This window comes from Rhinatrema bivittatum, chromosome 6, assembly GCF_901001135.1.
Source record: "Rhinatrema bivittatum chromosome 6, aRhiBiv1.1, whole genome shotgun sequence".
NCBI classification, from domain to species: Eukaryota; Metazoa; Chordata; class Amphibia; order Gymnophiona; family Rhinatrematidae; genus Rhinatrema; species Rhinatrema bivittatum.
In genome coordinates, this window is record NC_042620.1 from 203,918,803 (window position 1) to 203,933,636 (window position 14,834).

The 14,834-nt window shown below is 44.2% G+C and overlaps 1 protein-coding gene across 1 annotated transcript in view; it reads right to left on the reverse strand.

Moving 5' to 3' along the window:
* LOC115094675 (RNA-binding protein 44-like) overlaps nt 1-14,834 on the reverse strand; it is a 276,873-nt gene that overhangs the window by 194,228 nt on the left and 67,811 nt on the right. The window contains exon 2 of the mRNA XM_029607927.1: nt 3,831-3,961. Within this exon, the coding sequence (XP_029463787.1) occupies nt 3,831-3,961 (131 nt within the window). The remainder of the gene's footprint in view (nt 1-3,830; nt 3,962-14,834) is intronic.

Consider the following 14,834-nt stretch of genomic DNA (forward strand, 5'->3'; position numbering starts at 1 on the left):
AAAAATCCCCAAAGGGGCTACTTCCCTGTACTGCAGACACTGAGGGGGAGCCTTCTGTCGCTGAGCAGCCAGTCCCCTGGCTATCAGGGACCTGGAACCACATGGGCTAGCACCGCCAGGGTTAATCACCCCCCCCTTCGCCTGGCTCTACCTGAGGGATGGGTCCAGACACTGAACCTAGCACCTCAGGGAGCAAGAAAAATCCGTCTCACCAGAGCTGCAGGTATACACATAAGAACATAAGAAAATGCCATACTGAGTCAGACCAAGGATCCATCAAGCCCAGCATCCTGTTTCCAACAGTGGCCAATCCAGGCCATAAGAACCTGGCAAGTACCCAAACACTAAGTCTATTCCATGTTACCATTGCTAATGGCAGTGGCTATTCTCTAAGTGAACTTAATAGCAGGTAATGGACTTCTCCTCCAAGAACTTATCCAATCCTTTTTTAAACACAGCTATACTAACTGCACTAACCACATCCTCTGGCAACAAATTCCAGAGTTTAATTGTGCGTTGGGTAAAATTTCATTTTTACTTCCTTCAGAACTCTGGGTGTATACCATCCGGTCCAGGTGATTTACTACTCTTCAGTTTGTCAATCAGGCCTACCACATCTTTTAGGTTCACCGTGATTTGATTCAGTCCATCTGAATCATTGCCCATGAAAACCTTCTCTATTACGGGTACCCTCCCCACATCCTCTTCAGTAAACACCGAAGCAAAGAAATCATTTAATCTTTCCGCGATGGCCTTATCTTCTCTAAGTGCCCCTTTTAACCCCTCGATCATCTAAAGGTCCAACTGACTCCCTCACAGGCTTTCTGCTTCGTATATATTTAAAAACGTTTTTACTGTGAGTTTTTTGCCTCTACAGCAAATTCTTTTCAAATTCTCTCTTAGCCTGTCTTATCAATGTCTTACATTTAACTTGCCAACGTTTATGCTTTATCCTATTTTCTTCTGTTGGATCCTTCTTCCAATTTTTGAATGAAGATCTTTTGGCTAAAATAGCTTCTTTCACCTCCCCTTTTAACCATGCCGGTAATCGTTTTGCCTTCTTTCCACCTTTCTTAATGTGTGGAATACATCTGGACTGTGCTTCTAGAATGGTATTTTTTAACAATGACCACGCCTCTTGGACATTTTTTACTTTTGTAGCTGCTCCTTTCAGTTTTTTTCTAACAATTTTTCTCATTTTATCAAAGTTTCCCTTTTGAAAGTTTAGCACGAGAGCCTTGGATTTGCACACTGTTTGTTTTCCAGTCATTAAATCAAATTTGATCATATTATGATCACTATTGCCAAGCGGCCCCACCACCGTTACCTCTCTCACCAAGTCCTGTGCTCCACTGAGAATTAGTACTAAAAATGCTCCCTCTCTCGTCGGTTCCTGAACCAATTGCTCCATAAAGCTATCATTTATTCCATCCAAGAACGTTCTCTCTCTAGCGTAACCCGATGATACATTTACCCAGTCTATATTGGGGTAATTGAAGTCATTTTAAGTGATTTTGAAAGTGTTTTGGAACATTAAAACACGATTTACTGACAAGTTTTGGTGGTTATAAGATTCTGCCTGCACCAGTGCTCTCGGTTACTTGCGGATGTGCAAGGGATTGCTTCTTCTTTGTTTGGTAATTGAAGTCTCCCATTATTACTGCACCACCAATTTGGTTAGCTTCCCTAATTTCTCTTAGCATTTCACTGTCCGTCTCACCATCTTGACCAGGTGGACGGTAGTATACCCCTATCACTATAGTCTTCCCCGACACACAAGGGATTTCTACCCATAAAGATTCAATTTTGTATTTAGTCTCCTGCAGGATGTTTATCCTGTTGGACTCTATGCCATCCCGGACATAAAGTGCCACACCTCCTCCCGAGTGCTCCTCTCTGTCATTGCGATATAATTTGTACCCTGGTATAGCACTGTCCCATTGGTTATCCTCTTTCCACCATGTCTCTGAGATGCCAATTAAGTCTATGTCATCATTTACTGCTATACATTCTAATTCTCCCATCTTACTTCATAGACTTCTGGCATTAGCATACAAACATTTCAAAGTTTGTTTTTTGTTTGTATTTTCATTCTGCTTTTTAATTGATAGGGATAAGTTAGAATTTTTTAGCTCAGGTGAGTTTTTAGTTACAGGCACTTGGACTACTTTTCTAATTATTGGAACCTCACTGTCGGGATGCCCTAATTCTAATGCATCATTAGTATCCTGAGTGGGGGATGAGGCTATGAACCTGAATTAGTAAATATAATTTCTCATGTGGTACTCCCCACTCCAAGCATAGGGGTAATTCATAGTCCAGGCCAAGAGGGGAGCCACATACGTTTTAGTCAAAATTCTGCTTCTGCAGATTTCTATAAGTCCTCTGTCCTGAGTCAGACTGCTGCCTTCAAAAACATCGAGCAATCCCCAGAAACTGGCTATCCCTCTTCTTCAGCCTAGGTAGAGATATATCTGGAGCAGTCTCTCTGTGGTCCCAGGGGCCTCCAATGCTAAAAGTGAGTGCCATGGATTCACTGGCACTTCCATCTGTTCAGGCCTCTAGAATACCATGCGGCTTCAGGGAAGGAAGTCTCACATAGTTTGAAGCCACGCTGCTTAGTGTGCTACGGGCTTCAAGCTCAATCGAATTGAGGGACGGAGACCTCATGCTGAAGCACCATTTTGCCTACCTCACCCAGGACAGTGTCCACTAATGAAATAATGAAGGGCCCACGTATCTGTGACAATCCAGAGTTAAGGCTGACAACACAAAGATGCAGATTCCTGTCTTTGAACCGCTCCAGGAGGCAGCACTGGGCTTGAAAAAAATTAATCAAAACAGTAATCCTAAAGTGATAAACATCCAGAGGCCAGCCATTGAGAGTAAGAGAAACTCTGAAAAACTCAAACTATATAAAATAACTGAGAAGGGATGGGAGCTAAGGGACGAAGTCACCATTTCAATGCAGGCTCACTAGTGCCCCAGCATTCTCCATCTCTTTAATTTTCTCTTTAATTTTCTCTTTTCTTGGAGTTTGTGGTAAATGCAACTCTTCATTATTATTAGGTTACAATTACAGGTATTCTCATTTAAATAAACCACAGTTAAGATTTGAACTGCATCATCATAAAGTTTAAAAAAATACTCATTTTTCCCTATTTTTATTGGAATTTTATGATTTTATTTGCTCACACAAAAAGAATTGTATGCCTGGTCAATATAAGATCTTTTTGGTGCTACCAGAGGGTCCTAACTTAGTTTTGCTTCACTGTCTCTTAAAAACGTTAAGTGAATCCAGTACTTGTGAAAGTTGTTGGACTGCACTGGAAATCAAAGCCCTCAGTTTATTCACAGAATGGTACAACATAGGAGACGGCCATGCAAGCTTGCCTCGCTAATGAGCTTCAATCCTGCTCTAGAGGGACAATTTCTACAGATAAGCGGCTATGCAATTTTTATGCTCACTGGGAATTTAACTGAACCCACCAACTCATTTCACATAAGCCACAAAGGCTTTACATTGGTAATGACTTTTAGCCACAACTGACCTAAGCCAGTTTTGAACAGTTGACCTAGAAATAAAAAATGCTACCCCATGCTATTTTCTTGAGTTATTCAGACCCCCCTCTGCTTCACTATTTTAAAATATAGAATTCTCATGAGGTTATATATAATAATAATAAAAGATTCTTCTTTCCATTTGATGACAAAAGATGACACACCAAGCTGGCTGCATGTACTATATGTTTCAGAAATGCTACATCAGATATCAGGATTCAGAAATATCTTTAATTATTGGTTCATTCTGTTAAAGACATTATACTTACCTTCCACATATATGGTGCGCCCCATTTTCTGCATGGTTTGATTACATTTCCCACATTTTGAAACTTCTAAACCATTGCTGAAGCCACAATTTTCACAAGGCCAAACGTAATAAAAAGTAGGTCGTCTTGATCTACATTTATATATAAAAAATACTTTTATTTACAGCAGTACTACTAACAAACAACTTTTAGATAATTTCATTGGTATTAAAAATATTTTGGATTTCCCTTTTGTGTCTTTTATTTCATTTCTGAGGAGATTTTAGTCTATATGAGAGAGCTCGTCCCACTTCTCAAAACTCTCCCTGAGTAAATCTGAAAGCCAAAAGCAAAGTGAAGTTTTTATTCATCCTGCTAGAACTGTATTGCCAATTTGATTTTTTTTAATTCAGTAGTGTCAATAAAAACAAGATTTTACCATTTAGCATATGTACTCTGCTAGTCATAATTTGCTGAAAATGATTACAGAGCATCAAATTGAAAGACCCCGAACTTTGGAGGATACGGGATAGAAGTAATTTTAAATAAATTAATAAAATAATAAAATAAAATAGGGATTCTTAGCTTGGGTAATTTACATTTGATGAATGAGAAACTAAGTTTTCTCCAACTGGAGGAAACAGTAAGCAGGGAATAAACTACCAACCCCTATTAATGTAGATCCTGATATCACAGGATTATAAATCTACAATGGAGGGAGTGGTCTAGTGCTTACTGTAACTTACTGGGAACCAAAGAGACAAGGATTCAAATCCTGCTTTTCCTACAAGATAAACACTTGGCCAAATCACTCTCTCCCCCACTGCCACAGGTATCCACTTATGGGGTAATTTTCAAATGCATTTTCATATGTAAACCACTGTTATACATGCAGAAATGGCATTTTATAAATGTGTCTGCCTGATGCGTGGGTAAACTTACACACATCTTTTTCATGTGGAAATGTACCCAGACTGTGCAAAGGTGCTCCCAGAAGTTGGACTCAGATAGAATTTCACTTACACACATACATTTTGATTTTATAAAGTATGCATATAAGTTTTCACAGAAAATTTACACGTCGTATAGCAGGTGTAACTTATGTCAGTACTCTTTGTAGAATAATTTTCAAAGCAAACATACACATGTACATTCACTTTAAAAACTGGTATAACTTATGCTTATATTTGCCACATAAGTTAAACATGATTATATGAAATTACTATCTTAAATTGTGAGATCTTTGGGCATAGAATTCATACTTGTATGATGTCCGAAAGTAGCATTTTCTCACAGGACAGCAGGATGTTAGTCCTTACATATGGGTGACATCATCAGGATGGAGCCCAATCACAGAACACTTTTGTCAAAGTTTCTAGAACTTTGACTGGCACCTACTGGGCATGCCCAGCATAGCACCAACCCTGCAGCCAGCAGGGGTCCCACTTCAGTCTCGTCTTGTAGTAAAAAGTACATGCGAAAAATAAAATAATAAATCGTAAGTGAACCCAACTCTGCGGGGTGGTGGGCGGGTTTCGTGAGGACTAACATCCTGCTGTCCTGTGAGAACACCTGTTACAGGTAAGCAACTCTGCTTTCTCACAGGATAAGCAGGATGGTAGTCCTCACATATGGGTGAGTACAGAGCTGAGGATGCCCGAGCAATGCACCAAATGTATCCAAAGATGTGCAACAGGCACAAGAACTGGGGTGGAATTTGGTAGAGGGCATCCTGAACCCTACCGGGTTGGTGGAAGGATGTTGGTACCTCAGTTCGCAAATAAGTTGCGTTGCACATACTTGCCGAAGATGGAATCTTGTCTGCCAGCCTTGGCTAAACAATAGTGTGCTGCGAAGGTGTGGAGAGCGCTCCAGGTAGCAGCCTTACAGATGTCAGCAAGCGGCACCGAGCGTAGGTGTGCTACTGATGTTGCCAAGGCCCTGACAGAGGGGGCTTTAACACAGTCTTGAAGCGGAATGCCTGCCTGTTGGTAACAAAAGGAAATACAGTCCGCTAACCAGGAGGAGAGAGTCTGCTTACTCACAGGTTTGCCCTATTTCATGGGATCAAAGGAAACAAACAATTGAGTGCATTTCCTGTGGGCAGCTGTACAGTCTAGATAAAATGCTAGAGCACGTTTACAGTCAAGAGTATGCAGAGCCCGTTCTCCTGGGTTTGAGTGGGGCCTGGAAAAGAAGGTGGGTAGTATAATGGATTGATTGATATGAAACTCCTATACTACTTTAGGAAAAAACTTAGAGTGAGTGCGGAGTACTACTCTATCATGCAGAAGTTTAGTGTAAGGCGGGTAGGTGACTAAGGCCTGTAACTCACTAACTCTGCGAGCAGATGCGACCGCCAAAAGAAAAATCACCTTCCAGGTGAGATGGCGGAGAACACAGGATTGGAGAGGCTCAAATGGCGGTTTCATGAGCCGCCCCAAAACCAAGTTGAGGTCCCAGGAAGGGGCCGGAGGGTGCAGTGGAGCTTTAAGGTAGAGCAAGCCATTCAAAAAGCGTGTTACAAGGGGTTGTACTGAAATAGGTACATCCCCGACACCTTTATGGAAGGTGGCTACCGCACTGACAAGACGTTTGGAGACCTGACTCTGACAGATGCCAGAGATAGTCCAAAAACTTTGGTGTGGAACAAGTGAAGGGATCAATGGACATGGAAGTACACCATACCATAAACCTGTTCCATTTCTAACGATAAGATTGCCTTGTGGAAGGCTTTCGTGAAGCTACTAGGACACAGGAAACCGGCTCTGGAAGGTTAAGAGGTTGAAGTATTAACCTTTCAACATCCAAGCAGTCAGGGAGAGGGCCTGGAGGTTGGGGTGATGAAGGCAGCCATTGTTCTGAGTGATCAGAAGTGGGTCCTTCCCCAGAGGAATGAGCTGGTATACTGATAGGTCGTAGAGAATTGGAAACCAGACCTGGCGTGGCCAATGAGGGGCTAAGAGAATCATTAGTCCCTTGTACCTTCGCAACTTCACGAGAGTCTTCGAAATGAGTGGAAGTGGAGAGTACGTATAAAGGAGACCGCTGGCCCACGAGAGGGAGAAAGCCTCTCTTGTTTGAAGATGTTGGCTGCGAGTGAGAGAGCAGAAGTTCCCTACTCTGCGGTTGTGAACTGACGCAAAGAGGTCTATGTAAGGGTAATCCCAACATTGGAATATTGGGTCCGCTACAGTGGGGTTGAGGGACCACTCATGTGGTTCAAAAATGCGACTCAGCTGTCAGCTTGTCTGCCAACACATTGTCCACCTACTTGCCGGGGCAAGTAGGTGGCCCTGAGGTACATCGAGTGGGAATGGGCTTCCGCCCATATCTGTGCAGCTTCCTGACACAGGAGGTAGGAGCCTGTTGCGTGTTGATGTACCACATGGCCACCTGGTTTCTGTTTAAATCAGGATGACCTGGTTGGAAAGGTGATCCTGAAAAGCCCTGAGAGCATATCTGATTGCACGAAGCTCCAGGAAATTTATTTGGTGTTTGGCTTCCTCTGGAGACCAAATGCCCTGAGTTTGTAGGTTTGCAACATGTGCACCCCAGCCGAGGTTGCTTCAGGTGAAGCAAGCGTTTCACAAAGCGCACTACCAGGGACTGTGTTGAGATAGAGACGTCCCCTTTACCTCTATGGAATGCGGCGACTGTACTGACATGCACTCTGATGGAAGAGGTTTGTAAACCCGACTCTGAGAGATGCCAGAGGTAGTCTAAAAACTGATTCGTGGGGCAGGTAAAAGGGTCTAACTCCTTTGACGTACACCACAATGAAAATAGTTTCCATTTCGAATGATAAGACCTTCTAGTAGAAGGCTTTCGTGAAGCTACCAGGACCTGAGATACAGATTCCGAAATATTGAGAGGCTGTAGGATCAACCTTTCAACATCCAAGCTATCAGTGACAAGGCCTGAAGGTTGGGGTGGCGCAACTGGCCGTTTCCTCTGAGATATGAGGGATGGGTCCGAGCCTAGAGGAATCTGTGGTCATAGTGAGAGATCCCGAAAGATAGGAATCCAAGCCTGATGTGGCTAGTAGTGGGCTATGAGAATCATTAGACCCTTGCCCATGCGTAGCTTCATGAGAGTCTTGCTGATGAGAGGAAGTGGTGGGTAGGCATAAAGGAGACTTTCCCTCCACGAGAGGGCAAATGTGTCTCGCGGTGGAATGTTGCGACTTTGATGGAGAGAGCAGAAGTTGTCCACCTTGCAATTCTGCAGAGACGCGAATAGGTTGATTGGCGGGTACCCCCATTTCCGAAATATTCTGTACGCAACTACAGGGTTGAGGGACCACTCATGGGGCTGGAATTCCCGACTAAGATTGTCCGCCAGAACACTGTCCACACCTGCCAGGTAGGTTGCTCTGAGAAACATGGCCTGAGATAGAGCAAAAGCCCAAATCTGTGCTACCTCCTGACAAAGGAGGTAGGATCCGGTTCCTCCTTGATTATTGATGTACCACATTGCTACCTGGTTGTCCGTCTGGATCAGGATTGTTTTGTTGTATAAACAATCCCGAAACGCAGCGAGAGCATATCTGATCGCTCGGAGTTCCAGAAAATGTATTTGGTGTTGGGACTCCTCTACCGACCAGGTTCCCTGAGTCTGTACGTGGTTGACATGTGCACCCCATCCTAGAGTGGAAGCATCAGTTGTCAATACTATTTGAGGTTCTGGAGTCTGAAAAGGTAGGCCTTGAAGTAGATGGGACTCCAGGATCCACCATGCCAGTGAGAGATGAAGTCGCCTGATGATGTGGACAATATTGGACATTGGATGATATGCTTGTTTAAGTCCCTTAGGTCTAATATCGGGCGGATCCCTCCTGTCTTTTTTGGGATTAAAAAGTATCGGGAGTAGAATCCGAGACCTCTTTGGGCAAGAGGAACCAGTTCTATGGCATTTGCTTGCAGCAGGGAAGACACTTCTTGCTGCAATTGGTGACAGTTGTCGGAAGAGGGCCACCCCAGCTGAGGTGGAGTATCCGACGGGATGAAGAAGAAATTTAGTTGGTAGCCTTGAGCGACAACTGCTTGCACCCAGCGGTCGATGATGATGTTTAGCCACTTGGTGGAGAAGTGGCAGAGGCAGCCGCCCACAGGTAGATTGGGTAACCGAGGATGGTCTTTGCTCTGAAGTCTGAAGTCAAAATCCCGCTGTAGGAGTGGGTTGGGAAGGAGCTTGAGCTTTCTGAGCTCGAGGCTGGCGCAGTGTAGACTTCTGGAAGGCCCGGGCTGGGTGAGCCCGAGATGCCGGTGGATAATATTTACGGGTCCTGTAAGACGTCCGTTTAGTGTCACGCCGGAATTGGCGTTTGGATGGAGTAGAAAGATCTGTCTGGGCCGCCGAAAGCTGTCGAAGCGTTTTGCTATGATCTTTCAACTGGGCTACCATCTCTTGGATTTTATCTCCAAACAGGTCATCCCCGTGCATGGAAGGTCAGCCAGACGGTCCTGTACTTCAGGACGGAAATCAGAGGACTTCAGCCAAGTCCAACGGCGGGCGCTGATGCCCACCGCAGACAAAAGGGATGCTGTGTCGAAGACGTCATATGCCGAACGGACTTCATGCTTCCCGCGTCGAATCCCTTTTTAAGTATGGAATTCAGCTGGTCTCGAAGCTGTTCTGGAAGGGACTGTCCGAAACCCTGTAGCTGTTTAAACAGGTTACGGTTGTACTGTGTTATATATAATTGATATGACGCTATGCGCAAGATAAGCATGGCCCTGTGAAAATTCCTGCGGCCCAAAGCAACGAGGAATTTCTGTTCCTTCCCAGGTGGCACCGAGGAATGGGGATTTGGACGCTTGGCCTTCTTTTGGGTGGACTCCACCACCACCGACTGATGAGCTAACTGCGTCTTCTGAAACCCCGGGGAAGGCTGGACCAGGTAAATAGCGTCCGTCTTATGGTTCACTGGGGGAACCGACCCAGGATGTTCCCAGTTGCGCTGCATCAGATCCTGCAGCACCTCATGAATCGGGACGGACATGATTTCCTTTGGAGGATCCAGGAATTGCAACACCACCAGCATTTTATGCCTGGAATCCTCTTCCTTCTGTAGTTGGAATGGGATAGTCTCTGCCATCTCCTTTATAAAACTAATAAAGGAGAGATCTTCTGGTGGAGACTTGTGCTTTTCATCTGGAGGAGACGGTTCTGACGAAACTTCTGTTGAATCCTGGGAATCTGTCAAATCATCCGTCCAGGGATCATAGGGTTGATCTCCTGCATCCCTCGGTGGTCCAAGTGGGTGTTCTTCAACCAGAGGGTGAGGTTTGAGTGGAATCGGTGCCGGCATCGATGGACCTGGTCTCGGCATTGAAAAATCGAGATCTGGCACCGGTCCTGGTGGAGTCTCGGTAGCCTTGGTGCATCCGGCTTCGAGGGCATGGGACACTCCTCGGCTCGGGTCTTCTTCATCGGTGGTTCAGACGATGACTCCACAGACGAAGCGGAAGGCACCGTTCTTCGATGTTTGAGTCGGTGCTTCTCTCAGTGCTCCCCTTTTCACGACTCCGGCATCGACGACGTAGACGCCGATGACTGGGACAGCGATCAGGAGTCTTTGGCCTCGGATCGACATTGATGCTTCAGCAACTGAGTCGATGGCACCTGTGGAGATGGTCGATGGAATAATAATGCCATCTTTTCTAACCGTGCCTTACAGCCCTTCGGGGTCATTTGGGCACAATCGGTGCATGTCTCCATATCGTGCGATGGTCCGAGACATAAAACACAGACCAGATAAGGGTCCGTGATTGACATGGTTCTCGGACAGTCAGGACATCAATGAAAACCCGTCGCCATTGTGGCCGTCGAAAAATTTAGGCCGGTCGCGGTCGGCGCCAACAAAGCCTACAGAGGTCCCTGCCAGGAACCGACCAAAAAACGGTGGTAAACTTACCGGACAACTCGGTATTCGACAGCGAAGAAGGGAGACCCCCTAGAGGGTATAAACTTTTGCAAGTTTTGAAAATAATTTCCTGAGGAAAAAATTCCAATCAGGAACTGTGAAGAGCTCCAAAAATCCCCGCGGCTATAGCTGCGCAGAAAAAAAGAGACTGAAGGGAGATCCCTGCTGGATGCAAGCTTAGTGCCATGCTGGGCATGCACAGTAGGTGCCAATCAAAGTTCTAGAAACTTTGTCAAAAGTATTCCGTGATTGGCTCCATCAGATGATGTCACCCACGTATGAGGTCTACCATCCTGCTTGTCCTATGAGAATAATTTATGCCAGGAAACTGTTTTTAATATTTTATTTCATTTCAATAGAAATCTTTAATGCTTAATCTTTCTATCATGTTGTAAGAATACATGATCTCCAATCATTAAAAAGTTGCATTTAGTCTGCATTATAAGCTATGCACAGAGACCTAAGGTGCTAACGATGTAATTTTTATCCAGCTAGACCAGTCTAAATGGAAACAGTGACTAAAAGATTTGCTGATGTCACCCATTATAGGCTTCCATGATGATCTCAACTTGCTAGTATTCTCTATCTCCAGTAGATGGTAGGCGAGCCTGCCATGCTATGTGATGAGGCCTGGTTAGGCTGATAAAGAATAGAGAAATTTGGAAGGGCAGCTTTTGAGTTGAAAGTCTAGTACATTCTCCCTCAATTGAGCATAGCCTTGGACCAGGGAGCTTCCAATTTTGTAATTTTAACTGGATTAGCCTCAGACTCTACTGTAATTGGCCTTCCTCCTTCCTCTATCTTCCTCCTCATGCCTCTGTTGATCCGTTATTGGGATCTCTTCTTCTCCTCACAAGTTAAAAAAAAAGATGCATTTTTTCCTTTACCTCCAATAATGAGCACAATAAAGTTAAAAAAAAAAGAGAGAGAACTAAAGTAATCAGCACAGCAGTTCTCAAGAAGGAGATCACTGGGTGAATTTAGTACTTCCTTTAGTTCCTTGGGCTGTGGTGGTTTGGTTTGCTGTTAAGGTCAGCAGTGTAGGAGTCGTATCTTTGGAGCACAGAAAGAGTACCACGTTCTGCATTAATAGTAAGTTGGGGGAGACTCTTTGTGTCTCATTTGTGTGGAGTAGAAAGGGGCTGACCAGATCAGTTATTTGGCTGCTTCGGAGACAACATCTGGGGTGGGGGTCAGCCATTTCTCTCAGTTCCTGCCAGCAGGATGTTTGCCTTGGTGTGAACGCAGGCCATATTAGAAATGCACCAAAGGGATAAAGAGTTCAATTCTCTTTCTCTAATGTCTGAGTTATCTCCAACTATTGAGTTTCTTGACAGCAGCCTTGGACCACGTCCCATGAGCGAGAATGCTCATAAGGCCTTTGCAGAAAACTTTGTTCTCCAGATGAGACCCTAAGTCACAAAATTATACAATATGGCTCCCTATCCCAGAACAAGCAAGGTTGAGTTTGCTGTGGTAGCTGAAGACCAAAACTTTGGAGATGGGAGTGGTGCTTAAAATTCCATCATGAGTGACAGTGACAATGGATGCCATCCTGTTGGGAGTGGGAACCTATCTTCTGGGTCTGGTGAATTAGAGTTCATGGTCGGTGGAGGAATCCAAGTAGTCCATCAATTGACTGGAAACCAGAGTGATTTGATTAATTCTCCTTCAAGTTGTTCCCCTCTTCTGGGGTCAGGTGGTCAGAGTTTTTCAGACATCATACTCTTCTAGAAATGAAGATTCTTTGGAACACCTTCTTCAAAGAAATTGTCCAGGTTGTGCCCACCTTAGCACCAGTGATCATCAAATGGTATGATTTGATATTGCAAATAGGATACGGAGAAGTCACATGAAGCCCCTAGTTTTGAACTTCAAAAATACGGACTTTGCTAAAATGGGAAAATTCCTGGAGTTGGAACTTGAAAAATGGAAGAAAATGGGAAAGGTGGAACAACTGTGGGCCAAACTAAAAGGAGCAATTACAAAGGCAACTAATCTTTCAGTTAGAAAAGTATCTGGTTCTCAAAAAGGTGGCTGATAAAATAAAATTAAAAAGAATGTTTAAGAAATACAAAGGATCCCAAAAAGAGAAACACAAGGAAGAATATCTGGTTAAACTGAGAGAGACGAAGAAAGTAATCAGGAAAACAAAAAGTCTGGTGTAAGAAAGGATTGCCAATGAGGTAAAGAGAGGTACCAAAACTGTTTTCAGATATATCAGAGAAAGAAGAAAGGTAAAAGTGGTATAGTGAAACTGAAAGGTGAAAAGGATCAATGTGTGGAAAGAGACGAAGAAAAGGTAGAAATATTAAACAAATACTTCAGATCAGTGTTCACTAAGGAAGACCCTGGAGAAGGACTGTCACTGTTAACAAGACTGTGGATGGGGGTGGATTGTCAAAACCCTATTTATGGAACAGAACGTATGGGAAGAGCTCGGAAAACTGAAAGTGGACAAAGCCATGGGGCCTAATGAGATTCATCCGAGGATACTGAGGCAGCTCAGAGATGTGCTGGGGGGCTGCTAAGAGATCTGTTCAATAGATTCCTGGAAAGGAGAGTGGTGCTGAGTGACTGGAGAAGAACGGTGGTGGTCCCACTTCACAAGAGTGGGAGGAGAGAGGAGACAGGAAATTAGAGGCCGGTTAGCCTCACCTCGGTGATGGGAAAATTAATGGAGACTGCTGAAAGAAAGGATAGTGGTGGGTTGCTCGATCCAAGACAGCATTAATTCACCAATGGAAAGTCCTGTCAGACGAATCTGATTGATTTCTTTGATTGGATAACTAGAGAATTAGAACAGGGACGAGAGCTCAATGTGATTTACTTGCATTTTAGTAAAGCCTTTGGTACGGTCCCGCATAGAAGACTCATGAACAAAATGAGAAGCTTGGGCGTGAGCGCCAAGGTGGTAGCGTGGATTACAAATTGGTTGACGGACAGAAGACAGCAGGTGATGGTAAATGGAACCTACTCTGGAGAGAGAATGGTGTTAAGTGGAGTGCTGCAGGGATTGGTGTTGGGACAGGTTCTGTTTAACATCTTTGTGAGTGACATTGCGGAAGGGGTGGAAGATAAAGTTTGTCTATTTGCGGATGATACTAAGATCTGCAACAGAGTGGACACACTGGAAAGAGTGGAGAGAATGAGACATGATTTAAGGAAGCTTGAAGAGTGGTCGAAGGTATGGCAACTGGGATTTAATGCCAAGAAGTTTAGAGTTATGCATCTGGATTGTGGTAATACGAAAAAACTGTATGCGATGGGGGTGAAGCACTGCTGTACACGGAACAGGAGAGAGATCTTGGGGTGATAGTGTCTAGCAATCTAAAGATGACGAAGTAGTGTGAAGGGCAATAGCTAAGGCTAGAAGAATGCTGAGCTGCATAAAGAGAGGAATATCTAGTAAAAAAAAAAAAAAAAAGTGATAATCCCCTTGTACAGGTCTTTGGTAAGGCCTCACCTGGAGTATTCTGTTCAGCTCTGGAGTCTATATCTCAAAAGGGACAGAGACAGGATGGAGGCGGGGCAGAGAAGGGTGACCAAAATGGTGGGGGGGGTCTCCATCAAATGAATTATGAGGAGCAGTTGAAGGAGCTGAATATGTATACCCTGGAGGAGAGGAGAAGCAGAGCAGATATAATACAGACGTTCAGATACTTGAAAGGTTTTGATGATGCAGTTTAACAATAAATCTTTTTGGCTGGAAAGAAACCAATAGAACTAGGGGTTACAAAATGAAACTCCAGGGAGGATGACTCAGAGCTAATGTCAGGAAAGATTTCTTCACAGAGAGGGTGGTGGACGCATGGAATGCCCTTCCGGAGAAGGAGGTGAAGACAAAATTGGTGAAAGATTTCAAAAAGGCATGGGATAAACACTGTGGATCCCTAAAGGCAAGGGGGAGGGGAATGTAGTAAGATGCATGGGGGTAACTTCCTGGCATGGCGGATACTACCCTTAACAAATAATTCTTCATACTGTTGATGCAACTCCATCATTGCTTGCTGTTTCAACAGCAAGGGGAAAAGAGGAATTGGATTCAGACAACAACCATCAAGGAAATTGAACTGTAGTCTGGGAAAATAAATAAA